Here is a 27478-nt window from a genome sequence, read left to right as displayed (position 1 = left end):
TGGGGGCTGCTTGACTGGAGAGACAGCTTTAATGCTAATGATCAATTACCAATGACCATTATTATTTAAAATATTTATTAAATTATTTTTGCTTTTGTTTAATGCAATCTTCAGCTTTTGCATTTCACTCATTTTGAAACTATGAAAATGACACTCCACTCCTGCACTGGCACGTGCTTGGATTACTAACCTTGAAGGGAAATGCTTACACCAACAGGAATTTCTTTGTGTTTGTTAAAATTAAAAATTAATAGATTTTGGAAGAATACCAACATCTCTTTTGAACACATCAATCTTTAACATTTCAGATTTACTGGATAGTCAGTTGCTGGTTTAAAGGTGTGCACCCTTTGAGATATCTGCATTTAATTTACCTGATACTGAAGTTAATTCCTATTAGTCTCTGGAACTATTAGCCCCTGTTCTTAATAAATGCCCATAAGTAAATTACTCCATTTGAAATCTGCCTGATAAATTACTTCTTAGAGGTTTTAATTGCAAATAACAAAAAAACCCCACCCTGTTCTTTTCCAGGGCCATGTCATAAAACTCTCATTCCCACAGAATGTGCAAGTCCTCTACAATGCTTTCCACTCTCCTGCAAGTATCATTTCATTAACCAGAAGGAGGTGCCAAAATTATTCACATTGACCACAACTGAATTGTGTCTACCTCTTTCAGGATATCCAGTAATTAAAAATGACCTGGAACAGGAAGCCTTTCCACTGTGCAGGTGGTGCGAGGGTATGGGCTACAAGAAGAAAAAACCCATGTCCCTCTTAATGTTACATATTTGTAGTCAAATTTCCAGCCAATGCAAACCAAGCCTTGCAAATTCTAGATCATTTCATGTATGTTAGTTAATACGCAAATACATACCACCTGTTTTTAAACACTTTGCAAGTTTCTGCATTCCTATCTCCAGAGACTCACTTTGTCACAGTAACCAAAACTGCATTTTATCATCCTCAAACAATAGTAGTTACACCTCTTTTATCATGGCAGGATATGGAAACTTTGGTTCATGTGTTTATTGCTCTTAAGACAGGATTATTGCATTGTTTTATTGGTTGGATTTCCTGGCTGATTAAAAAAAATGAAAGCAGAGGCAAAGTGCCATAACCCCCAGTTGTATCCAGACCCAATTAAATACAGCTGAAAGCTAAACTTTTCAGATTCAGGGACGAATTTCTATAACACAAACAGCTGTCAGTGTAAGAGGCTCTCCACATTAAACTCTGTTGTGCAATACATAATGTCTTTCACCTTAGAGAACCAGTGTATTTAATAGTTTAAACTATTCTGCTTTTGTCACTTGGGTCATGCCTGCTGGTGGATCTTGACCGAGTAAGCTTCTAAGGTAGGGAGCTTTCTCTTCTTCAGTAGGGAAAAAATGATACTTCTCACTAACGAACACTCCCAGGTCCTTCTCCTCAGGGCTGCTCTCAATTCATTCCCCACCCAGCCTGAATTTGTGCTTGGGATTGCCCTGACCCATGTGCCAGACATTGCACTTGGCCTTGTTGAACTTCATGAGGTTCACAGGAGCCCACCTCTCAACCCTGTCCAGGTCCCTCTGAATGGCATCCCTTCCCTCCAGCATGCTGATGGCACCACGCAGCTTGGTGCTGTCGGCAAACTTGATGAGGGTGCACTCAATTCCACTGCCCATGTCACCAACAAAGATGTTAAACAGCACCGGTCCCGATACCAAGCCCTGAGGAACGCCACTCATCACTGGTCACCACTCGGACATCGAGCTGTTGAAGGTGCTTAATATCATTATTCCTGATGTTTCCAATGTTCCCATATTCTATCTGCATCTGGACCAGACTGTTTTAATCTATCTCTACGCTGTTGTTTTTTCATCAGTAATCTGCTAGTGGCATCCTCAAAAGGGCATTACGAGAAACTGAACTCATTCAGATGTACTGAATTGAGGGACAGCTGCTAGAAGGCAAGTAATGATGTTATGAGTAACACAAGTTCTCTTGTGTACCAGAAGTGGAAAATGCAAAGTGGTAAACGAGGTATGCATTTCTGTTATTTCTGATGCTGGAATGTCCACTCTGAGAAGAGAGGCAAAGATGACAGTGGTAGCCAAGCACTAGGGAGCATCAGGAACATTCAAGCCTGGTTGGACTTTGGTGAGTTTAGTTTGACCAAACACGCATTTTACCCACAGTTTCTAGTTAGGTAAACTGAAAACCCCTATCCATGCCCAAATAAACTCAAAGGCATTTTACAAAGCAGCAGAGCGTCCAAAACTCTCAAACTACCCAATTCTGGGTACTACTTAACACACAGCTTAGTCACTCACACAGGACCTGGAATAACTGTGCCTTGCAGTCTGCAACTGGTATTTGCTGTAAGGCCTAAATTCTACAACGGACTGTACCATGACGTATGCCACTTTGCCCAGAAGGTCCTCTCAGATTTTTTTTGTAGATAGAGTCTGTTCTTTCCATACAAGCTTTTTAAGGAACTCACGCATATAAATTCAAGGTAATTTATATAGAAAACATAAATACTATCAGAGGGTGTTTGACTATTTTAAGTCAAAATAAGTTGCAAACTGTAAAATTTGAAAAACATTTAAATGAAGACCAGATTGTGCTCACCAACTGGATGAAGAGTACCATCACAGAAGAAATCTCTTTAAAACAGTTTGAAGGAAGCAGGATGAAAATAACAATGGTTTTGAGTGTTGCATAATGTAGAATAGAGAAAGACTACAAACCAAGCAGCATTTAATTAAAAATTGTTGCAAAAGAAACTTTTATAAGGATCTAATTTTCCCCCTATATTTTGCTACACACAGCCAAAACCAACCCTCCACAATCTTCTTACACCAGTGACTGCCATTAAGGCAGAAGAGCTTCGCTAGCTTGGACTCAGGTCCTTCCAAAGAACAATTTAGTCATTTAAGTCAGGCAGTAGTTTGACCATTCGTTTAGGTGCACTACAACTGCTCTCTCTTTTCTTTCCTTCACAGGAAGTTCATGGAGCTCAGTCTCCTAATACAGGTTAGATGCCTAAAATAAGAGTGTACAAATATCCCTTCTTCCACATACGGTCTTTGATTCTACCACAATAATGGAGTTGACCGTCAATAGATAGTTAATACTATTAAAAATACTATAAAAAGCTATGTTTCAGAACGGGCAGAAAACTAATACATGTGCACATTCAGCAAAGTAAACAGGATTTATGAAGCACTTATGAAAATGCAAGAAATAGTGTTTCTTGTTGTCTTCAGTCAGAGGCTGATCAGTTTCCCTGTTACATTCCAACAACAAAATATAGAGTTAAAAGATTCCTGATAATGTTGTACTTTCCTTAGTATACTGATCTACAGACAGCCTTAGAATAACAATAAAGGTAAAATATTTAGAAAAAGCAGACTGAACAAGTCTGAATATATATGCTAACCTGCAACAATATGCTTTCAAACTCTGGGACAAATTTCCTTTTCCATTCATGAAACTTCACTGAATTAAGTGGTGGTGTATAAATGAGCACAGAAACCTGCCTAGCACGTATTAGTTTTCTGTGAATTCAACAAGATGCATCAAAGAAAGAAATACCTTCAGATGCCTCTGTTATGTAACATTTAAAAAGCAATGCTTTAAATGTTAGTGAGAAAACTAACACTGCTGAAGTTGTAAGAAAACCAGTATGTGTAGCTCATGAGCAGACAATATAAAACCACAATAAGAAAAAAGGTAGAAAAATACAGCAGATTTTTAATCTATGTCTACTAATTTAATCAACTTCCACTATTTGTTTCTCTGTGTCTCAGGCATAGGCATACTATGACTTGGTATCACGTAGTCACACTCTGTGCTTTTGATAGAATGTTTCTAAGTGCCTTTGTATACTTCCCAGCAACTATTGCTGAAAGGAGTTTATAAACCAAAGCAACAAGCTGTACTGAACAGACCATATTTTCCACCTCTTCATAAGAAGCATAGCAAGGAAAACACATGTGTTAGTAATTGGAAGTGCAGACCAGTATGCAGACCTGGAATACTTAAATCCTTTTCTTTTAAGTGGCACATCTTCAAAAGAAAAACTTCTTTCAATCCTTACAGTACCAAAAAACACTAAGGCAAAAGACAGATGCATAGACTTCATTTGCTAAAAAGTTACAAAATTATGTCCAGAAGAGCGGCTTAACTTGGTATCCAGTTTCCATTTCTCCTCTGATGTCTGTAAGATGTTGGCACAATCACTTCTGGCTTAGAGATGTGACTGCCAGACCAACTAATTGCTCACTTCAATGTCTGAGCTGACCCAAGAAAGCAGGTTTAGCAGTTAACACACAAGAGCAGCGAGGCCCTTCCTTTTGGCCAAGACAATTTAAAAATAGAGACATTCTACTTTAGCACTGGAAACTGTATTTTAAACTGTCAAAATGAAGTATTCAAAAGCTACTGTGTTCTGCTCAGATTATTACAAACTTGTAATTTCTCTGGGTATATATATGCAGTTTCTAGATTCAATCTTTAATATATTTTAAAATAAAATAGTGTCACACTTGGTGTGTTCAAATAAGTGGATTGGAAAATCAGGGACTGTGATGCTGCATTTAATAATATGGTGCTGAAAGCGCTAGTCAGCTGTGCAAACAGATTTGCTTGCTCCCAAACTATCACAGCATACATTTCGAAAGCCACCAGAATGAGCAAAAGTTCACCAAAACATTTTTGACAAAATATTTTCTCAATTAAATAAATATGGACACTGTGGATGTTTTCACATACTATTTCTAGTGGTCTAACGTTTAGGAAATTCAGTCACGGAACTGAACCACTATGCCAAGCACTGTATAAATACCTAAGAAAAAGTGGAACCTCGTCTGTAAATGTGAAGGGTACCGAATGAACTATAGTCTGTATTTGATGTGACAGATTTGAAGTCTGGGGGAATGCCCCTGTTGGGCACCTGAAGGCCCTTCAAGAAAAAGACTCTTAACTAGGTGTATGCTTTTATTTCTTATCCTTTGTATCTCGAGAAAGACCTTCCTCTAAAATTCAGTATGTAAGTATTTCAATACTGAATTTGGCTTTGATTCACTTCTACTGACAACCTGGGGGAAAAAGCTTGCTGTACGCTGTCCTGGTTTATGATACCTCCTTTGTTTTTTAATTAGAGAGAATGTAACAGATGTCAACATAAGCTGAGGAGTTGGTATGAACAAAAAACCCCATTGTCCTATTCTTACCTCTTGGCCACTTCAGAATTCCTATAAACAGATTGACCTAAATGCAGCTGTGGTTTGAAGTAACAGACACAGAGCAATTGTTAGTTTTACCACGTAGTACAACACACTGCAGTATACCCTAGCCTTCTGGATTTTACTCAGGTTTCTTCTTCCGATATCCACTCTCATGATACAATTTGCTACTGTCCACTAAAACACATAACACAACCAACACCTTCTACCGAATATACTCAAGCAGGACAGCTGTTGAGTGAAAGGTAGAAGAACTGAAGTTAGTTACCTCATGGGACAACCTAGGTGTTTATTATAAATTCAAGAAGTAAATAGGTATATTGCATTACTGCTATTGGTGACCATTGGCAGACAAATGTTTACCATTTTCTTGGTACGTGAAGAGACAGCCCTGATGCACCACACTGCAAATGAATAACAATGAAATCATGCGACCAACTTATCAAATATTAACCTGAACAAGAATCTGGGCTGTGTTTTGACATAATTTTGTGATCTTGAGCCTGTAAGCTGACCTATCTGTTCCTCATTTTCTTGAGCAGTAGAAAAATTAAAGCTGTGGAAGTAAAATATTAGGGATTATTTGTAGTTCTCAATTATACACGAAAGTGTTTTCTTCCATTTACATCTTTTCTTTACAATTTTCAGAGTTTTCACAGCTTTATTTTCACTAAGGCTCATATCTGGCAAAATCAGAGGAACATAAATGGATGCTTAAATTTAAGTTTGAAGTGCTAAAAAGGAACAGCAATGAAACCACACTATTTATAGAAAGTCTTTGGGTAATACATACTGCAAAATAGACATTTTAGTATTTTGCATGTAGCTTCCAGTGCAGAACCTAACTACGCAAAAAAAACCCCACCACCATTAAAAAAAAAAAACCAAAACAAGCAAGGAAACCAGCTTTAGCCTCTGACCTGAAGAAACTCATGAAGGACTGCAGACAAATTACCTAACAGCACTTTGCGCAGTAAGCTTTGAAAATTACATGGTGGGCTGGCAGAGGCTTTATACCACCTCTCAATGAAAAAGTACAGGAAGAGCTTGTTTTTCTCCGTTCAATACTACATCAAAAGTCTATCACAGAGGCTCTAAAATAAAACACATGAGATGTTAGAACTTCACCTCAATCAGTACAAATTCACTTGCTGCCAACCCTACAGAGGGGAAAAATAAGAAACGGAAGTGGAAAACATGCTGTTAGGCCTGATAGCAGAATCAGAGCTACCCTTATTGAAACAAAAACTATGGTTGCAAACAAATTAGTAAAAGGTGGTTCTCCTTTCCTGTATTTTCACCACAGAGACGACATCCAGTACTCACCGAGATTTGGCTGAGACATTGCCATAGACCTCTGTGGCACTGGTGTGGAAGTAGCTGCAGGATGGTGGCTCATGTGGTTCAGCGGTTGGTTCATAGTTTTTCGAGGATCTTGCCATGTTGTAATTTTTTCTATGTGACTGAGAAAGAAAAGACAAAATGCAAGCTTAACACTAAATACCTGAGCATATTATATACATGTTTAGGCACACTGTCATGAAAGTTCTATTTGCTTTTCTTATCCCATGTTTTTCTACCCTTCTCATCTCACCCTAACCTACTTGAAATTACCTATCGTCTTGTCATTTATTTTTAATTTGGATCTTCTGCCCCTGCTGTTCTAACTTCTAATGCACTACTGTTGAATAATTGCTTTTACTTGAACGATTGGTGAATTCTGTTATGACATTGAAAAACCTGTAATACACATTCATCTTCAGATTATTTAATTGTCCACAAGTTGTTTACTCTTGTCCTGCCAGTCTTTTTCTACATACTCAAATACATGGCCATTCTTTTCAGCAATATATGGTTATTTTGCTGAATTCTGAAAAGCAAGTGTTTGTCTTGCCAAATCCAGCTGCTTTGTTTCTTATCACACCATGAAAACTAATCTGTCTGTATGTCTCCAAGAATATCAGAATATATTGTCATTACCAAGAGGGGCAGATTATGTCCTCATGGCTCACATGCAATACCAATTTCTCTGTAAAAGCACTAACAGTTTATATTGCAATGTAGTCAATGTATCTACCACCTTAGTATGTGAACCCTCATGTATTTCTATTACTCTGAAAACTACAAAGTACCGCATAAAACTGCATTAGATATTACAGTGAGATCTTTGTAAATATTTTTTGCCACAGAATACAGTGGTGAAGGAACTGTGCTTTTGTTGCAACTGAAGGTTTTCACTGAAATGCATCAGTTTTGAAAGAAACTTAACAGGACAAAGATTTTAAGGACCAGCATATAATTCTATTTGAAACAAGAAAAAGGAACTGTCTTACAGCAATCAATAGTCTGGTGTCTATCTAGGGACTGCCTGGTTCCATGTCCAGCTTTCTGCCCAACTAACCAGGCTACTGGTTACTGGCTGGACTTGTGAAGGGTTGTCCTCTATTAGTTTTTTGCTAGAAAACTTAAAAGAGGCAAGTCTCTAAGAAGAACATGTAAAGAAGATAAAGATTTAAATATTCTATGTCTGGAAAACCATTTCAATACGTCTTTCATAAAAGCACAGTCTACCACCATCTTCACTGAACTCAGTCTCAAACTCCTCGTTGCTACTTTCACCTATGTTATCAGCATTGCCATTAGTGCTGTGACCACTCCACACCTTCAGACTCTATCACCAGTAGTATTTCACAAGCAAGTTTCTGTCTATTGTGATGTTACCACATCCAAACTCTTTACAGTAAGTCTCTGATATTACCAAAAATAATGCCAGTTACAAGCAGGAAAGCATTATGAGGAAGAGCTCTGCCATTTACTTTCCCTGAAGTATGTTTCTTTTCTTAGTTAGGCAGTGAGGCAGTCAGCATTAAGCCAGTACCAAACATAAAGAAACACATAATCTAGAACCAAAAATCATGGAATTATTTTCTAAGTTAACATCTTTCTAGGATGTATCTTTATTGGCTTGCAGATTTTCTCCTTTTTCATTTGAAATAAGAGTTGCAAATTAAAAATACTCAATCAAGTTTTGATAAATTCATAAAGCCTCTTCTCACATAGAAGTTCTCATGAGAAAAGATAAAAATGTTCTGCAAATTGCTATGCAAAGCAACCAGTCATGAAACCGTAGCTGAAAAGTAATACTGCTTTTGTTCAAATTCTGTTTTATCCTTTTTATAAAGAAAACAATCTGTACTTCAGTTACACATGTGAGAAGCAGGGCAATGACAACCATTTAGCAATGCTTCCTAACTTACAGAAGAACTGAAAAATTGATCAAAAAAATATGTAAGGATCATAGATGTTCAAGAATCCAACTGCATTTAAAACAAAACAAAACAAACCACAGGAATTTTTTGTGTAAACATGATAACTTCTCAGCAGCCATAGCCAGGACCCACGAGTGGCCTTGCTTGCCCTTCTTGGTGCCACTCTGGCAGTGTACAAACATGTCTTCTTCATTAAAAAACACACAGACAGAGTGTCTGAAACAGAACCCTCAAATATGGCATTGATATTGTGATTCAATGGCTGGCTGTTACTGGAATTTATTACTATGACCACTAAAGCGGTTTGGTTTTATCCAGTTATTAAAGAAAAGGCTGTTAAACATTAGACAAAGCTGATTTAACAATTTAAGATAGTAGAACCGAAAATCCACAATTCCCTAAAAACAGCACTAACATTCTAAAATAAAGGGCTTGGTTTCAAGCCAGAGAAGCCTCCCCCTCATGATTTCCATTGTTTATGTAAATACCCCCCCTTTATTTCTACATAGGTATCAGAAAAGGTTATGTTAAACCTTTGCAGAAACAGCTACCAGTTAATTCCACTTGAAATGTATTGGATTTATAATGGGATAACTGATTTTGGCCCAGTATCTTCTTATTTATACAGCAGAATAAAAGAACATGTAGCACTGACAGAAATCAGCCTTTTTTAGATTCTTATAGCCTCCTGGGTATCAGAACTGACAAAATTCAATTCACAACAGCCTCTTTTTCCTTAAAGACCAATGGCTAAAACATTAAACATTACAGGTGGATTTCAAACACCAAAATGAAGAATGCTGCCCTAAAATTCATGACCTTCACTACCAAAAATCAACCCAAAGGCAGTTATCAGTCTACAATCACCACATGACAGGTGGCTCCCATCCACAAGCCTCTTAAAAACAGTTAGTAACGTGTCGAGCAGCCAGATCAGATTCAGTCACCATGAGCAGATGCAAGAGTAGCCTTTAGCTCTGGACTAAATGCTGGACTGGGAGGGAAAGTCCCATGTCCCCAGCCATGTGTTCTTATCCCTATTCTTGGGCTGACAGCAGTGATTCCACAGTTGTGCAGTCTGCTAGATCAGGCTACGCAAACCCTTAAGCCTAATACTAATTTCTCATTCTTTTCTGTTTTGCCGATTCTGTTTTTGCTGGACTCTCATCCACCCAGCTGTACGGTTGCATGAGGAAGGGAGAGGCAATTCAGAGGCTTAGCGGCAGAAGAGCAGCATTTCTGATTGTGAAACCACACCCTTTTACCACTGTTTATTTCAGCTCTGGAAAAAAAAATAATTTCTCTCATATGTGTGAAATGTCATTGTAAGGAAGACCATTTATTCAGCTCTGAAATGTGTACCCGTACACAAGAAAGAAAAACACTACAGAGAGAACCCCTAAATATCCTTATCTGGGATTGTATCAATCCATCTGTTCCTTGTTTTATTATTTCCAGAACTACCAATCCCAGAAGCATTTTTTTTTTCCTCAGCATACATCACATAACCTACAACAATGAGACAGAAAACAAAGCTCCAGACAAAGGCAAGTAACACAGGCTAGAAATCTTGCCTTCATTGCTAAACTGTACTACACGGGTGACCTGCTTGGAAGACAGTAAAATTTTTACTTCTTAGACCCCTAGGCTAAGTGTCCCCTAAGGCACTGACTTGTATGCTAGTTTTACCTGCTTTATCAATTGAATTATATTCTTATACATCACCTTACACACTTAATTCTGGTGTAGCAGCATCTATACAGAAAGACAACCTGTTACACCAAATCTGTCTAAATTAATACTTCGTAAATACCACAAAAACATCTTTCCTTCAGTCCTAAAAGCTATATCCTGTTTCTCTAACTTGTAAGAAGTTTCCTCTTCCCTTAAGAAAACAGTATTGCTAGTTCATGCTTTTAGTTTTTGCATAATTCCCTGCAAATTATAGTAAGATTTTCACTTCTATAAATTTTTCCTGGAATAGCTCCAAAGTTATGTAAAGAGTATTTTTTCAGTTTCCTTTCAGTTTCACTTGTTATTTTTACTTTCCTTTTTACCCTAAAAGGCATGGGGAGAGAAAAATAAGAGATGGAACAGTAACACAATTTTTGTTTAAAAATACATTTGAATAAAAAGTGCTGATCACATTTAAATACATTTTCTGTAACAAGTATTACTACACTGATTGTTAATGAAGATTAAGCTGAAACTCAGTGTCAGAACAATTCTGAAAAATAATTTTTGAGTGTTCTAAACCTCTAATTATTTGCTCTTTTGTTATTACCTCTGTCATTGCATGCAATTTTCTGTTCATCATCTACACACATTATCCAAAGAGACAGCCTAAGAGTTTGGGAAAGAATCAGTGAAACAGTTCTTTGCTATAAATTTTGAAGAGAAGTGTCTCCATTACATGTGTATGAACCCAAAAAGGAGGAGCCCCAAGCTTTAAAGATATCTTGCCTAATCTATAATGTTGAAGCTTCACTGTGAAGTAGAGAACTGCTATCTAGCAACATAATGAACTTTTCAGACTTGTTTTTATAAGATTGGTATTTGAGAAATATTCAAACACATGACAAAGTAGCCCCGAAATACATATTCAAATTCTCACTTTCAAGTTTTTCAGAAGCAATCTTTGCATTTCTTATTATTATAAATCCTAGTACCAGAGCAGGCCATCTCTCAACAAGGTCTTAATTCATAAGTAAGCAGGATAGGAAAGAAGAGACACTCATTTTAACTTCTATTTCTGCATCACAGATGAGACTAATGAGGGGCCTTCATAGGCAAACAAGAAATTTTGAAAACAAGATTTTCAAGAATACTTAGCTGGGGGCTAATACTGTTCCCACTGAAATAATGCAAAGTTAAATATTTACAAATTAAATGAGATACACCAAGTATCTGTCACATATGACACAGAACATGCTATTATAAATGCCACCCCCAAACTGCCCCAGTCACGGCATTCACACCCATAAGGTCCTGTGATGCAAAGTGGTAAAAGTGGTAAAGCTGTATCTTAATGGTGGCCCCTCATCAGAACAAAATTAAAGCAAAGCTCAGCTCTAAACAATGCAGTATTTTAGTAGGACTTTTTTATTCTGTTCCACCTGTTGTACCTTAGGCTTTTGTTAAATGCTTCCTGTTTGGGTGTCTGCTTCTCACTTTAATATGTTGATGTTCTTCAGAATTGGAGCTACTGCTGTCCGCATTTTTTAACTGCTAGGCTCTAATCCCTGACTTCCACTGCAGCCTTGCCAAGACAGCTCAGTTAGTTTAAATTAGCAAGGAGCAGCATGAACTATAGTAATTCTCTTTCTGCTTGTACTAACTCCAACAACAAATGTATTTCAGTGGATTCTATTTTCAGACTGTATTTTTTTTTCTAGTGTTAGGAAATTCAGATCTACTCATCTGCAAAGGTTTAACGGGAATTGAGGAGAAAGAACTGATACATTATTCCATAAGTGTGCTCTCACGTGAAATAACACAAACTTAGAGTTTGGCTAATGCTGTAATACTTTTATAGGGTCTTTTGTCAGGGCCTTGTCATAGGGACCAGAGAGTAGATTTTCTGACTGAGCCACATCAAAGTAAAGCTGCTTCAGGGCAAGTTGGAAGCTGATGACTCATCAGCACCAACAGTCCTCGTGTTCTGACTCATTAACTGCTCCAACAGGGCCACAGCTCACACGGGGCTGGAGTACCTCCAGTCATCCACTTCCGCTACACTACCATTGCTAAACATTGGGAAATCTGTTTACATCTCCGCAAGCAGAGCCAAATCATTGCCCAATTTTTTCTCTCTCTCCCTCTGTTCCTTGTAAACAAAAGAGGGACAAAAAGGAAGCTCGTCTCAAGTAAGAGTCCACACACAGCGCTTTGATGCTGCATGATGTGGCAGATATACTTTTATACAGATGGAAAGTTTTTTATATTTAAGAAAATTACCTTGGAGCCACAACATCCCAGTCTATTGTGTGAGCTTGCTCATGGTATTGCAGTGCAATTTCTGGTAACACTGCAGCCAGAGCCAAGCCACACAGTATTTCAGTAACCATTATCATGAAGGGTCTAGCAGCAAAAGAGAAACTGTGTATCAGCCTTCAGTGCCTTAGAAACTTATTTTAAAACACGCTGGTATAAAACAATCTATTGGCACAAACCAGAGATGCTCCCAGGAACTACAGGAGCAGCTTCTCCCCGCCTGCCCTGACAGTGGCCTTGGTCACACTCTCAAGCAGGGCTCCCTCTCACAAGGCAGGGGGGTTTTTCTTCCCTGAGCAGAAGCTAGTCACTTTGGCCTTCTCTGATCCTAATGAAATCTATCACAGGTCAGCTGGCCCAGGATTCTTGAGAGACCGTGACCCACAACCAACCCATATGAGTAGCCCACCTTCACCATCACCACCAGCCCAGCACGGCTCCACCACAACCTGAAGGCAACTTGCGGAAATAACAAAGAAAAATTCACGTTCATTTCTGTTAATGCCTTCATCTGTGCAGGGGCCTAACTCACAAGGGTGCTAAGCATTCAGCCTTTCAAAACATAAATGATTCAGTGGAGTTTAAAGTTATCCCCTGTTCTGCAGTACACTTTATGAGGCCAAACACAATGTCACAGTGTTTGCACCTTACTCATTCCCATCTTCTCCTACCTCCTCAGTTCGGGTGGTGCAGCTGGTGTAGGCTACGGATAGCAACTCTAATCAGCAAAGTGATACAGATTAAAAATAAACCTAATCAAAAGAATTATTAATATACTGGATCAATTTAGCACAACTTAAGGTTTGGTACAAAAGTTGGAGTGATTGGTCAAGGCAGGAACTCTTCACACACTTCCTCATGGCCTGTCATGTTGGACTCGATAAGATGTCATGCTTTCCAGAGATAAGGCCTTCAGCAGATACTTGTGTGCAGCAAAGGAATTAAGGGGTGTTCCACTAAGAAGGTGACACAGACAACAGCCCAGCTGAAGTGCCTCTACATCAATGCACGTAGCATGGGCAACAAACAGGTGAAGGTGGAAGCCACTGTACTGCTAGAAAGCTACGACCTAGTTGCCACTACTGAAACATGGTGGGACAAATCCCATGACTGGAGTGCAGCTATCGATGGCTACAGGCTGTTCAGAAGGGACAGGCAAGGAAGGAGGGGCAGAGGCATTGCCCTCTGCATCAAGAAATGAATAGAGTATGAAGAGTTGTCTCTGGAGAATAGCCACAAGGAGGGTGAAAGCCTGTGGGTAAGAATTAGAGACTGAGGCAACAAAGGGAGTCTTGGTGGGCGGTGTCTACTACAGGCCACCCAATAGAGAGGAGCCTACTGCTGTAGCCTTTGAAGGCTTTGAACAACCTGATCTAGTTGAAGATGTCCCTGCTCATTGCATGGGGGTTGGACTAGATGACCTTTAAAGGTCCCTTCCAACCCAAACTATTCTATGATTCCAAGAGTGAACTCTTTCCAATTATTTTCTAAATTAAATTTATTTTAAAACTTCAGTCTAATTCAAATATTCAACAGCTACTACTCTGGGAAAAGATTCACATAGTATATTCACATTAAAAAAAAAAAAAGTGAGTATCAAGAGCAAATCAAGACTTTCAATCTGCATACACCAACTGAGAAAATAATGTGTGTTAGCATACTCATTATTATGGTGGTACCTACCGGCTTTATCTTTGTTTGCACCAAACAGTAAATGCCAACTGTTTATTGTACTCATCAGCCCTGGTACATTTTTGTCAACTGCCTGAGGGCAGACAGTAAACCACCACTGAGACAGTCCCTCATTTCCTCTCCTACAGGAGAGTATTCAAACACAGTAGCTTGCTTTCGTCTTTCCCAGTACCTTTTACACAACAGCATCTTTTACCACATCAGTCCCATCTGCAAACAGTTCACTAGTTTTCTGTTATTCTGGGTTCGGTGCAAAACGACTTCTCATTATAGAACTGTCAATGCACTTGACCCAGCCAATTTCACAGTACTTTATCATTTAATTCCCGTCCCCATGTCCTTTGCTTATCTAGCTTTTGCTTGATCTCTCTAAGAATTTGTCTCAAGCAGACAAGGCTCTGACTTTTGGAGGGGGTGGAATTTCTTGCAACTCTTTCCATTGAAAGAAACATCCTAAGCGTCTTTGCCTTGTGAGCTCCCTCAAAATCCTTAAGTATTCTTAAACATTTTCTCCTTTGCTCTACTTTTAAACTTCTTTCACACTCTAGGCCCTTTCGCTAGGCTTTGACTTCACAACTGCACAAAATCAGCTTTAGATGGCATTTAGTACAGACTGTTTTAAAGATCCGATCTACTAAAAGGGAAACAGCCAAGCGGATGTGGGACTTTGGTGAGCTGTGCTGTAGATTGGAGAGAAAGGCAATAGCCTTACTAAGAAGCAGAAATAAACAAACCAATGAAAATCTCAGCTTCTTGCTAAATTTCTTCAGAAAGGTTAAAAAAAAAGCAGTGTGCATCTTTATTCTCAGTGGTCAGGATGAAGATCCTTTTTCTTGGACTATAAAGTCTGACTAGCTTTTCACAATCTTTGTTATATTTGAGCGAGTTGGAGAACAGTTGTTTCAGGTTGTTCACAGCTGAGTTTGGAAGAGACTGGTTTGGTTTTCACTTACTGTTAGAGACATCAGATACATAAATATGTTTCTAGCTCCAAAACAGCTTTGGCATAAAAGCTGCTTACAAGACATTTTCTTTCTACTGCCTGGATTTTACTGATCATTGAATATTTCAAAAAATGCTTCTTCCAGCCTTCATGCAGTATAAGTTTTGCGGTATAAGTTTTATAGCCTTTTTTCTACATATGGCATTGTTAAAGATACTGTAAAATCTATTTTTCCACCTGCAGTTCACTTCAAGTGAATTTTATTTTAAGCCTTGCTATTTTTTATGTCACAGTTATTCCTTGCCAAGTGCAGTAGCATTAAAAATGAAAATGTAAAGGTACCCAAATTAATTCACTGATTTCTGATGGTAACGTAGATGGAATCAACATTTTGAAAAGTCAATCTACCCATTCTACCAGTTGAACTACATAGTACTTTGAGATTTTCAAGGGCTAAATGCACTCAACTGGAGTGTGAAGTCACGATTTTTTAAAAAATATTCCTTGAGAACTACTACACTAGCCTCACAGAATCTTGTTCATTTGTAAAAGCCTATTATCATCAAGTTCTTAAAAATCTTAGCTCTATTATTATTTTTTAAGTGACCTCTATGTCTTGGAGTCACAGGGGAGCAAAACTTTAATATCTTAAATATTAATTGAATGGGAATGATTTTTAGCTCTAGAAACAATTACCCTACATGCATATGTCCAATTCCCACAGAAATTAATGGAATTTTTGTGTATATACAGGCAATACACTATCGTATCATGCTAAAAAAACCAGGGTAAGGGCCATGAAGGTCCTTCACTATACTGGATCTTGGACATCGTGCAAGTGAGTAAGCAGGAAAGGAAAGACCACAGAGCCAATACTCTTTGTCATTAAACAGAGAATTCAAAAACCATCACTAGAATACTAAGAAATGAAATCTACTTAGTACAGTCTTAATTTATTAAAAAAAAAAATACTTAGTCACAAGATTCCAATTCATCCCCCAAAAATCACATGAAGTAACTTTCAGAAGTATGATTTTACCTGCCTAAGGTAAATGGAAAAAAATGTGCATGAGTACTTAGTCCTGTGTAACAGTTAGGATGAAAAAAACCTACCGTGCATAGAAAACTAACCTTTTTTTTTTTTTTTTCTTTTTTTTCCCCCTTTACGAAAATCTTTGATCTCATTTCCCTCACACACTTCAAAATCATTTCCAGGCCTTTCCTCCTAGGAAACGTCAATAGGAGAAGAGTGAGACCCACTGTGTACAGAAAAATAAAAGTACTGTTTTGGATAAAAAACCCAAACTCGTAAATGAATATTTTTAAATACTTATCAATAAATGAGTATTTTTAAATGCTTATCAAGAGCAGTTACATTTATCAGCATGTTCAGAAACCTTCAAACCCACTGTTCACTAGGAAAACACCAACAGTTCCCTAAGGATCACAACAGCAGTGGTGCCACTGTAATAACACCATGAATGCCTTGCCTTAAGGTCGTTAGTTTAATCAAGGGTGCGGCCAGGAATCTCTGAAGTGGACAAAGAGGATCAAGAAAATTCTATAATTAAGCAGTATTTTACATCAGTTTATGGCAGCTGCTGGAACCGATGGGAGGACTGGCTAGGAGGTGCCACAACAACTAGCAAAATTAAAATTCTTCCTCACCAGACCATACACAGCTTATCACCCTCAGCACTGTTCTGCCCACCAACACCTGCTGGTTCTGCAGACTTGGGGATGCACTTCAGGTATTGCTGTCATCTTTCTAATCCTGAAAGGGAGAGGAACTTACTGTTCATTAAAAAAAAGCGACAAACATTTTAGATTGTCTCTAGTAAGAAAACGGCACATGTGCTATGTGCTCCCTTCTATATTAAAAAATAATTTAGGAATGCTTCTTTGTAAGAATCCTCCATTAAGCACTCTTCTTAATTATTAACAAAATACTAACGGGTTAATTATTTCTCAACTTTAAGTAGCTTTAGTTTCAAAAGATGAACCTTTAATATTGGATTGATTGTAATGTATATATGCAAATATTTTATATTTCTTTGCAGATATTCTGTCTTCTCCATGGTCATTATATGCACAAAAGAAGGGCAGGATGTGGGTCAATAACCGTATGAGAACACACTGTTCTGTCTGTAGCGTGCAGCCGGATTCCTTTTTCTTTGCCATGCTTCTTTTCCCCTTCTCTCACCACAGACTGGAAAATTTCAAGAACCACGTTCTGCCTCTCATCACAACACAAAAAGGCTTTACAGAAACTACAGCACCATGTCCTAACATCATGCGCCCACCCGTGCATTTGGTAACTATAATTCATTAAGTAGACTGCAACAGCCCCCACAACGTGGGAACTACCTCCCAAACACGTAAGAGATGGTCACTTCACGCAGTACCTTCAGTAGGATAGCCGAATTTTTATGGCTTATCACTTGTTCATAGCTCTGTTAAATGCAAACTTAAGTGGAAATGGGACTGGGTTAAATTATGACCCGAATCACATCTTGTTAAAGACACTGAGCTTCACTCTGGCATGAGCCCACACAGAACACATTTGGAGAAAAATCCTTACTGGCATAGACAGTTTACACACCAGACTGTGCAGACAAAGCATCAATTTCATTAGGTTTGCAGTTGTCTTAGTCTTTTCTTTTAGCTTATGTTTACATTACACACACAAAAAGGAATGTGAAAAGTTTAATACAATAAGCCAAAATAACACACTCAGTGTCAGCTTCTTTTGGTCCTCTCATGGTTGTGCACTGCGATACCACTGTTAATTACATAAGCACACACTATTTTTCCAGAGAGTGCCTGCTTTATTTAATAAGTGCGTTTGACTATTCAAAGTCTCAGTTATTGACATGCTATTAAGTATTTTCTTTGTCTAGGATGCAGCTTCATCCCGTATTTAGTGCAAAATTCTCAAACTCCGTTCTAGTGACAGATGTAATAACCCGTCTTTAAAAGATAATAAGTAAACCACCGCACTGCAACTTCAGAGATTTCCATTCAGTTTTGCAAGGCTGTCCCCATTTTACAGATCAGAGTACAACATATTTAGAAGTATCCAGTGATTTCCAGGAGAAGTTTGAAACATCTAGGCCCTGACCTTACAAAATAGGTATCGCTTCTGTGTTCAAAACACAGCACCCAGTGACTTCAGCTATCACTGTGAATGCGTGGCATATTTAGAAATTATGGGGTGGGAGCGGGGTTAATGTAGGTCAGGGAGTTATTTCTCCCAAACGCATACACCCTTTCATGCAGTTAAGTGGAGATTTAAAAATAAAATAAATCATTTTTATACAGCGAGCACTAAAACAGACGAACAGAAGATGAAGGAGTAAAGCCTTTCTTTGAGCTATCTTATGAAGAAACAATAATTCACAAAAATATTCTTAGGAAATAATGGGTAAAAATGGCATTCCCCACAGACAACATTTATCACATCCTTCTCTTGTAGTTTTATCACCTGTAGCAACCACATTAAAAATGAATACTACCTGCAGAACAAGTATTTCTCCATTAGCCTGACATTTTCCAATATCATAAAAAGAAAAGTTGATAGGTTGGGTTCTCTTCCAGCCACTCAAAGAAGAATGCTATTACCTTCTTTGTCATACACACAAGTGAAATGTACATTTATTTTTATACAGGTCCCATCTCCTCTAAAGAAGATCTGTGATAAATAGTGAGTTCTTTTTAAAAAAAAAAACCAAACCACATAGCGGGACTACTACAGAAGAACCTAGACAGGATGAGTTAGACTGTTAGTGTATGTTTGGTTGGCTAAGTATAGACACAGAGTATTTGTCTGGCACTGGCCTATGTCCAGGGCCCCGCTGCAGCCATGTGGTACAGAGTGCTGGTAAACCTGACAAATGACTAAGATTCTCCTTTCACGGGACAATACTTTGAAGCAGGAAAATCAGACAGTTGCAGTGTTCCCTGCTATTTAGCACAGGTGATGTGACTAACAGTGATGCTTCTTGATGTTTCCAAGCCTCTGGGGCAAACCATGGAACACTAGGGCTCTTGCAAATAAAACAAAAACCAATTTAAAGTCTGTTCTATTTTTTCTGTGGTTCTAAATCACAAACAATACATGAAGCAGTTTAAGGTCACAATTCAATCCAGGCAGATTGCATTAAAAAACCACAAGCAGGTAGCCTACACTTAGCTAACAGAACCTCCCTGTGGTTTCATGGCCACCGCACCACTGAAAGGGGTAGCTTACGGGGCATGGCACACTCACCATTTCCTTTGCATCGCTCCCAACAGCCATGCGGTGGCAAGGTGAAATGAATTAACACCTTGGTCAACTCACTGAACCTATGGTAACAAACCTTGCTGATTATTGCTGCTAGATGAACAGATTGGTCTGACTGCCCCTGCAGCCCTATGACTGCTAGTCAAAAACAAAATGGAGAGAAAGGTTTGGAAATAACACGGGCAGGGCCAGGTCACTCCATCCAGCACTACCCTGAAGCCAGAATGGCTTAAACTGCAAGATGGCTGGGTTAGTGTCAGTGTATTTCACGTTGAGTTGTGGTGGTTTCTGACAAAAGAGGGAGGATGGGAAAGATTAATGGAAATCTACAGCAGTATATTTATTTTATACCAAAACCAAACATCGACGAACACATGCTTTACTAGATTTTTAGTATGAAGAATTGTAACAACTTCCCTTTGTTAAATGGAAGACATTTGCCTATTCTTAGGGCACTCACTTTGAAAGCCCTAGCTGGCATGTCAGAGTAAGCTAGTGTAGCTAGCCCATATATACAGCTGCTGCAAAGCACTCCCAGTGGCCCCCACTGATATCCTTGACACAACTAATGGTGGGCAGCCAGAACAGCTGTTAAGTATTATTTTCAAGCTTCAGCATTTTACTTATCTGCAGACACTACTCACTGTTAATCAGGAAAGCGAAAAAGTTTGCCTTGTTCAAAGCCAAAATGTTAATAATATTTTGCAAAAGATCACGCACGCAGTATATACATATGAAGAGAAAATACCTATTAGGCAGAGGAGCTTAAAGCTGCAAGCTATTAATTTCATTTATACTGTTCATTTCAGCAGTTAGAAAGAATAAGATGCTAACTTCCATTATATCACTAAAAGCACATAAACACATAAAAACCTCATGATCTCTCAATCAATTCTCCTTTGAAAGTGCAGAAATTAATAACTAACGTTCAATAGTTCAACCATTCATTACCATTGTAGGTTCAAGCATCTGTCTACAGTATTTCGACCTGCATGTTTAGCTAATAAAATTCACGGCACTTGCTTTTTCAGACGCCGATAATGTTTCATGAAAATTTCATGAAGCTTTAACAAGGAGACACAATGTAATTATTAAACTGATTGAACCATGGACTTTGTTCTCCTACTGCATGTTCATCGTAATTTCTGATCTTGAAGCTGGAACATTACATAGGTATTTGAATATTTATTATCCTTTGCTAAGTACTAATTAAAATAACTTCTTCGGTGAAAAGAGTTGCTCTTTTCCTGAATTAGTTTCAGCATTATTTACTACTGTGAAGAGAACTTCAAGAATGTCCTGCTAAGCTTCCCTGTAACTGACTGATTCCATTGTTGGTATACGCAGAGGACTTAAAAAACATTAAACTAGTTATACAAATGGAAACAAAACACCCTTTGAGTTCTATTGACAACTTAACCTTTAGAACTTGGATGAAATCCCAATTCTTGAGAAAAAAGAAGACGACATACTGAATGAAACTATTATATAGAACATTCTTATGGAATTTTTTAATGTATACAATATATAATGGCATTAATGCATTTGTTTACTTGATGAGTGCATGTAGAGCTCATATTTAAAGAGACATAGTAATGATACTATTAAAACCATGTTTATTTTATTTTGGGGAAAAATTTAATAATCTGAAGACAAAGTATTCCTTTGTGAGAGATACATGATGTTTTCAGACTAATGAAGCTACAGAAATTGTTAAATAGGTTACAGAATGAAAAATAATTAACTGTCCTACACTTGAGCTAGAGGGCTATAATCAGGTTGTGAATGCCTCCATTTAGCAATATGAAAGCCATGTCAAAAGTGACCATATTTATGAACAAATCAAGGTTTACATACATGAAATATAAAATGGTACTGTCTTGTAACACGAAAGGGAAAAGTAGCCCCCCATCTAATACACATTCTTTTACTATCAAGCTGGCATTTCTAGACAAGCTGTTATTATTTTAACATATTCTGCATTCCAGTAAAAAAAAAAAAAATAAACAAACAAGCAAGACCACCCCCCCTTCAACTATGCAGTATCCCCCTATAATAAGAATTCCCCTTATTATAGGGAAATAATCAAAATCTTCCCCAGGCAACAAGAGACAGCACGACAGAAAAACACCACGGAACAAAAGAGGACATAAAATGCCTATGAAGGTATAGAAAATTTCTCTTTTAAAATTGTATCCCACTGCATTGGCCAGAAGCAAAGAAATGTATGACACTGCAGAATTTGGTCCCAGAATTCTCTTCTGCAGTCTAGATTTTTATTTCATATTTTGCTCTCTGAGTCTGTCAGAAAAATCACCATTAATGTTTCCAGAGCATTGTACATTTTGCATGTGCAGAAAAAAATAGGATTTTTTTTTCTAATAGCAGTGTCCTTTTGATCAGAGAACTAATAGGATTGAACCCATCATAATACTGATAAAACTCTTCTATTTGTGCTGTTTAAACAACGGTCATGCTTTATCTATTCTGTAATTTGAAGAATAACTGTCAAGATCATTGCAATATATTCAAACACAGTTTTGTAAAAGGTTTTTGTTGCAGAAATAAATTATTTTCTACTCCAAAAGTAAGCAAATCTGCAATCCTGTCTCCCTTTTGGTTTTGATATCATACAGGGACCCGCATTTCTTAAAAAGACAACGAAATAGTGTTACCACAGCCTCTAGAATTTCTTTCCACAAATGCACAGCAATTGTTCTAACTTTTTCCTACGACAAGCTCTCTTTTTCCATTTCTGCTTGGTCAGAGTTTCCAAACGATAACATGAATTGGCTTGAAGAATATATTTCCCAAACAGATGATTCTCCCGCACTGGAAACTTAGCGTTCTGGCTCAAAACACACACGTTTGTGCAAAGCAGTTCCTGGTACTGCAGCTCTCATTCAGAGATCATTCTCACAACCTCAGCTTTCAGATCAGTACATTTATTAAGCTCCAAAAAAAGTCAAAATAGCTTCTGCTCTCTGAAGTTTGCAGGCAGCAGTCTTTACATTTTAATAGGAATGCCAATGGCTACAACACAACAGACATGCAGGGCCAAACTAGATCCTAATATACATTTTTTAGTTTGCCTCAAATCCCTAATTCTTCAGACCAAAATTTATATCTTTTTCAATGAGACTTTAACTAGTTTGCTAAAATTCCTTTGGCAAAAGCATTTTCTCCTATGATTTAGTTACAACATAAGAAATTAAAAATAACATTTAGGCAACAAGCTTCATTCATTATATCACACATATAACTATCCAGGTGAATAAAATTACTTTGGGTAACAGTGGCTGTGAGGTAACTAGAATTATTTTACATGTCAAGCCCCTGAGATCTTGCAGTGTATTTGAAAAAAATTTTTTTGTTATTGAAACATTGTCAGGAACAACTTTGCGACAGTTTACTGTAAATGCTGAAGTTTTATCAACTTGCCAGTGATGTAATGCATCACACTTATTTTGCAGATTTATCTAATGAAAGCAGCAGGCACTGAAAAAAGGGCAGCTCACAGCTGTGTTACAAGATTGCCTGCTGCTTGTGGTAGCAAATCTACTGATTCCACTGGGAGCAATGCTAGTACAATGACTATGGAATCACCTAGAGGAGTAAGAAAGAATCTGTGCTTCATGCTTATCTAACCACCAAACTCCATTTTTCGGTCCTTACTCTCCTTTCAGTGTTATCTAGTGTAGAATAAGAAGCACTCTTTCAAATCTATATGTCTAGAGTTAAACAAACAGTTCTAAATTTCTTTTAAAATGTGTAATATGTACATAAGAATGTGGACATGTAGTTACTTCAAAGAGTTGTACTGCCCAAGCATTTTTGCAAGGTTTGAGACCCTGCCCTTCCCACACCAGGGTCTGTACTAACTAGCCTCCTAGTCAGTGGTAACTACCCACAAATGACATTCCTGCAGACAATCACAGCCAGAGGGGTGGAGGATCTGTACATATTTAAAAAACAACCAACTAACCAACTTGCCCCAACCCCAAACCTACAAACCCAACACTTTTAGATCTCATTCATACAGCGGAAAAAAGTTAGACCCTAGACAATATGGGCAGAGAAAGCGGATATCAGGATACCTTGGACATTTCCTCCATAAAATAAATTTGATGGGAGAAAATCTGACTCCTTTAAACCTTTAAACCAATACGGAGATGCCCATGAACTTGGATCAGGACTTCATCTTGCTTCCTCTATTTGGACCATTTTTATCACTATGGAGAATACAGTAAGGACAAAAGACAATTCAGGATGAATGTAATTTGTAATAGACAGAAGGTAGAAGAGAATGTTACTCTCTTCCTAAGTCCTCATAAAGAAAGGTGAGGAAAGGAAAGCAATCAACCAAAATCAACTGATGAATGCTAAGGAAAATGGAGCATAGCTCTCTCCTCTTCCCTATCAGATTAAGAAGAAACCCATTTAGGAGTACTGATATTCAAAAAACACCCTCACTTTCAGGACCTGAAGAAACATCTGATGGATTCTGTGAAAATAATGACAAAAACCTGCCTCTCATCAACACCAGCATCTTCTTTATTACTCCATATTACCCATTTAAGGGGTTCCCTTGGAACATAGGAAAATTTCAAAGGGAAATTTGATTTCTTATAAGGCACATGAGAAAAATCCTACCACTTCCAGTGAATTGACTCACAGGAAATAAATTAAAATAGGTCAAATGTCTCATAGCATCTCTGGGTTTACATGTTTTTATCACACTCTTGCTTTTAATTTCAAAGTTCAGCTTAGAATATTTTAAAAAAAAGTTTAATAAAGAAATGGTTCTTTTCACAGTCAACACTGGTTATCCACTGCCTTCTGTTCACACAACTTTAACTCATGGGTTCTGTGCTGCGAGGTCCTCAGTCGTCTACTAGACAAAAATGGGATCAGGATATAAATAACTTTTTCACCAGTTTCTTAAAAAACTTTGACTCCCAAAATATTGGTGCCAGCTCTTCAGAAAGTTTTAGTACACAAAGGTCGGGAGGTGTCCTATTTCAATTTTTTTTTTTCTTTACAATTCATGGTGGAGATGATTAGCTAGCAGATGAATTTTTCTTGGACCTTATTTCTACCTTCCGCATGATGAGCTGCTTAGTTCCCATGGAAGAAAAGGCAGTACAAACAACCATACTAATCGCTAGGGTTCAGAAAGTTGGCCTTTTACAATCTCAAGCTACTGTGTATCCAGGAAATCCTGCCAGACAGTCACTGTTTGCAAATGGTTGGGAAATGTGATCATTTGCCATGAAAAACAGATGAAAAGCAGGATCTGGTTAAAAGACCAAGTCTTTGCCCAAACAAAACCTTTCCAAAATAAAGAAATAATGTCTGGTAGCTGACAGTTGACCTCAGCTGAGGAAGGGTGACAGTTCTGCATTAGTCCTCTCTGTACTTAATTTGAGAATTTTAAAATGAGGTCAAAATTTCAAATAAGATTTAGCTGAACATAAGGAACTGCTGTCAATTCTGACACTGTAGCAATATTCTGACTAAATGTAGTCTATCTGAAAGGAAATCCATCTTTTCAAAATTTAAGCACAAATGTGGGCAAGCAAGACGTCCTTTAAGCTGAGAATAATCTATGAAAATACCAGACATTTAATGATGTAGGTGCATCTCACCGATTTTCAATGGGGTGCGCTGTTCAATTAGAAGTACAAGTGCACACTTTTATAAGGATTACTGGTACAAGTATGAGAAGTTGTGCACATTTCAAAGGAATATACTGCGCCATATTTAAAAGTAATAATGCTGTGATATTGAAGCAGCACATATTAGCTACTTTATTAGTAGACGCAGGTCATAAGCTTATTCATTTAGTAATGCAAAGGAGAGTGACTGATGATGTAATATTTAGCCTACGCATTAAACCTGGCTAACAAATGTAATTTCGGGGTGGGGGAAAGACGAAGAGGCTTGCTATCCTCCGAAAAGGTGTTGACTATGTTTTTAATATTAGAATGATGTACCGTAGTTATGAAAGATACTGACATTGATTGAAAAAAACATTAAAGGCAGCATCACAGAATGCTGTAAAGTTTCCTTATAAACCATGTAAAATCTGGTATCCAAAATCTGATCTTTAAAATCTAGTAAGAATGAAGTATTTTAGACCAGCTTCTTGCTTGGAAAACATTCTCCCTATCTTTCAATTGGACTTCTTATTAAATAAACGTGGAATTATTTCACATAACCATAGAATATCCTGCGTTAGAAGGGGCGCCCACGAGGATTGTCAAGCCCAACTCCTAACTCCACACAGGGCAACCTAAAAGTTAAACCAGATATTTGAGAGTCACCCAAACCCTTCTTGGGCAACAGGCTTGGGGCCATGACCACTTCCCTGGGGAGCTCGTTCCAGTGTTTGACTACCCTCTCAGTGAAAAGCTTTTTCCTAGTATCCAATCTGAACTTCCCTTGACACAGCTTTATGCCACCCTCTTGCATCCTACCAGCAGATACCAGGGAGAAGAGATCAGCACCTCCCTCTCTGCTACCGCCATGAGGAAGCTGTAGACAGCAATGAGGTCACTCCTCAGCCTCCTCTCCTCCAAGCTGCACAAACCTAGTACGTTAGCTGCTCCTCATAAGTCACATCCTCTACTCCTTTCACCACCTTTGTTGCCCTCCTTTACAATTTCACATTGTAAATATTTTTGATAGATTGTATTTTATTGAGTTCAAAGCCTTAAAATCCTTCATGGCCTTAAAAAAAAACAGGCAAAGAATTTCTAATACACAAATTCAATGAAACAGTAAATGAAAATGAACCCTTGACTAAAAATAAACTACGAGGAGGCAAAAGAAACTTTGTGAGAATTCAAATTAAGATATGACCTGCAAGGAACTCTGTCATCTCAATGAAGAATTGTGACGTCTCATTGGCATACTGAGTTCAGAGGAGCGGAATACAGCAGTCCTATTTAAAAATTTATCAGGTAAAATTTAACCATACGTTGGCACTTTCAGAATTTACAATAATGAGAGTAATCAGATTATTGACTGAGAGGTAAGAGCAATCATCCTGTATTTTTGTTTTCGGTTCAGTTTCTATCATCCAAAACAAAATCATAGCCTTTTTCTTTGGGTACAACAGAATTGTGACCCAAGATATACACCAGATATGTGCCCCGAAAGCCACAACTACAACACTGATGAAGTCAGAGGGTACTGGCATTACTGTCCTTGACAGAGATAGCTTTGTGTAGCCGTCTTTGATCTTGCATATAATGAAGCTAGGGGCAGGGAACAAAATGGAGCTATTGCCTTGTCTCATCAACCAGCTTCTGCATCAGGGGTCATACTAGACCAAGAGGAGTGGGAGGTCACTTCAATGTCTGTCTGCTTATCAGCCCCTTATCTCCCATTAGTAAAGCCAGCAGCAGAAGAGCAGCTCTCTGCTACTACAAGGGAAAGAACTGAGAAACAGTCAAAACAAGAGGCAGAGAATAAGTAACTTGAGGGGCAGCCTGCAAGGCCAACTGAACCACCAAAAAAGGAAGGTAAAATTCTTTTCTACACTTTCCTTTTAAAATCTGCTCTCGTCTCACTCATCTACTAGATACAGCCAACTGTACATGCTTTATTTTTTACTTTCCAACATCACAGTATCTTCCACTACCAGGGATGTTATTGTGCTGTTATTTCCATTGAATTCAGTGTCAGTACTTAGGCTAATTCCTGTTAGACAGACTGCATCATATAATACAATCTCATGTACTGATTTGTTGATATAAAGCATATAAATAAAAACAGACAAGCACAAGAAAGAAACTAGAATTGCTGGGTTTTTTTTGGTTTTTTTGTTTTTTTTTTTTTTTTTTTTTTTTTTTTTTTTTTTTTCCTCATGGCATCTAGTTGCTTTCTGCTGCCACAAACTCATGATCCGGGGCAGGCATGAAGCCATCAATCTTCCCTAGACCTTCCAGACTCTAAGACATGAAGGTCAATAAATGACCTGAGACAAATAACACCTTAGTATTTCCATATGATTATCATTCCCCTCAAGCTTTTCTGTATGCTCTCTGGAAACA

General features: G+C 38.0%; 1 protein-coding gene across 2 annotated transcripts in view; it reads right to left on the bottom strand.

The window, feature by feature from the left end:
* WWTR1 (WW domain containing transcription regulator 1) overlaps nucleotides 1-27478 on the bottom strand; it is a 74154-nt gene that overhangs the window by 28418 nt on the left and 18258 nt on the right. For both annotated transcript variants that reach the window (XR_010071453.1, XM_063337428.1), the window contains exon 2: nucleotides 6566-6702. Coding sequence is in view for 1 of the 2 variants with exons in the window: in XM_063337428.1 (XP_063193498.1) it covers nucleotides 6566-6702 (137 nt within the window). In the remaining variant the exon portion in view is untranslated. The remainder of the gene's footprint in view (nucleotides 1-6565; nucleotides 6703-27478) is intronic.

Source organism: Chroicocephalus ridibundus, chromosome 6 (genome assembly GCF_963924245.1).
Source record: "Chroicocephalus ridibundus chromosome 6, bChrRid1.1, whole genome shotgun sequence".
Lineage (NCBI taxonomy): Eukaryota > Metazoa > Chordata > Aves > Charadriiformes > Laridae > Chroicocephalus > Chroicocephalus ridibundus.
The sequence above is the reverse complement of the archived record's forward strand: the minus strand, read 5'-3'. Positions and strand labels throughout refer to the sequence as shown.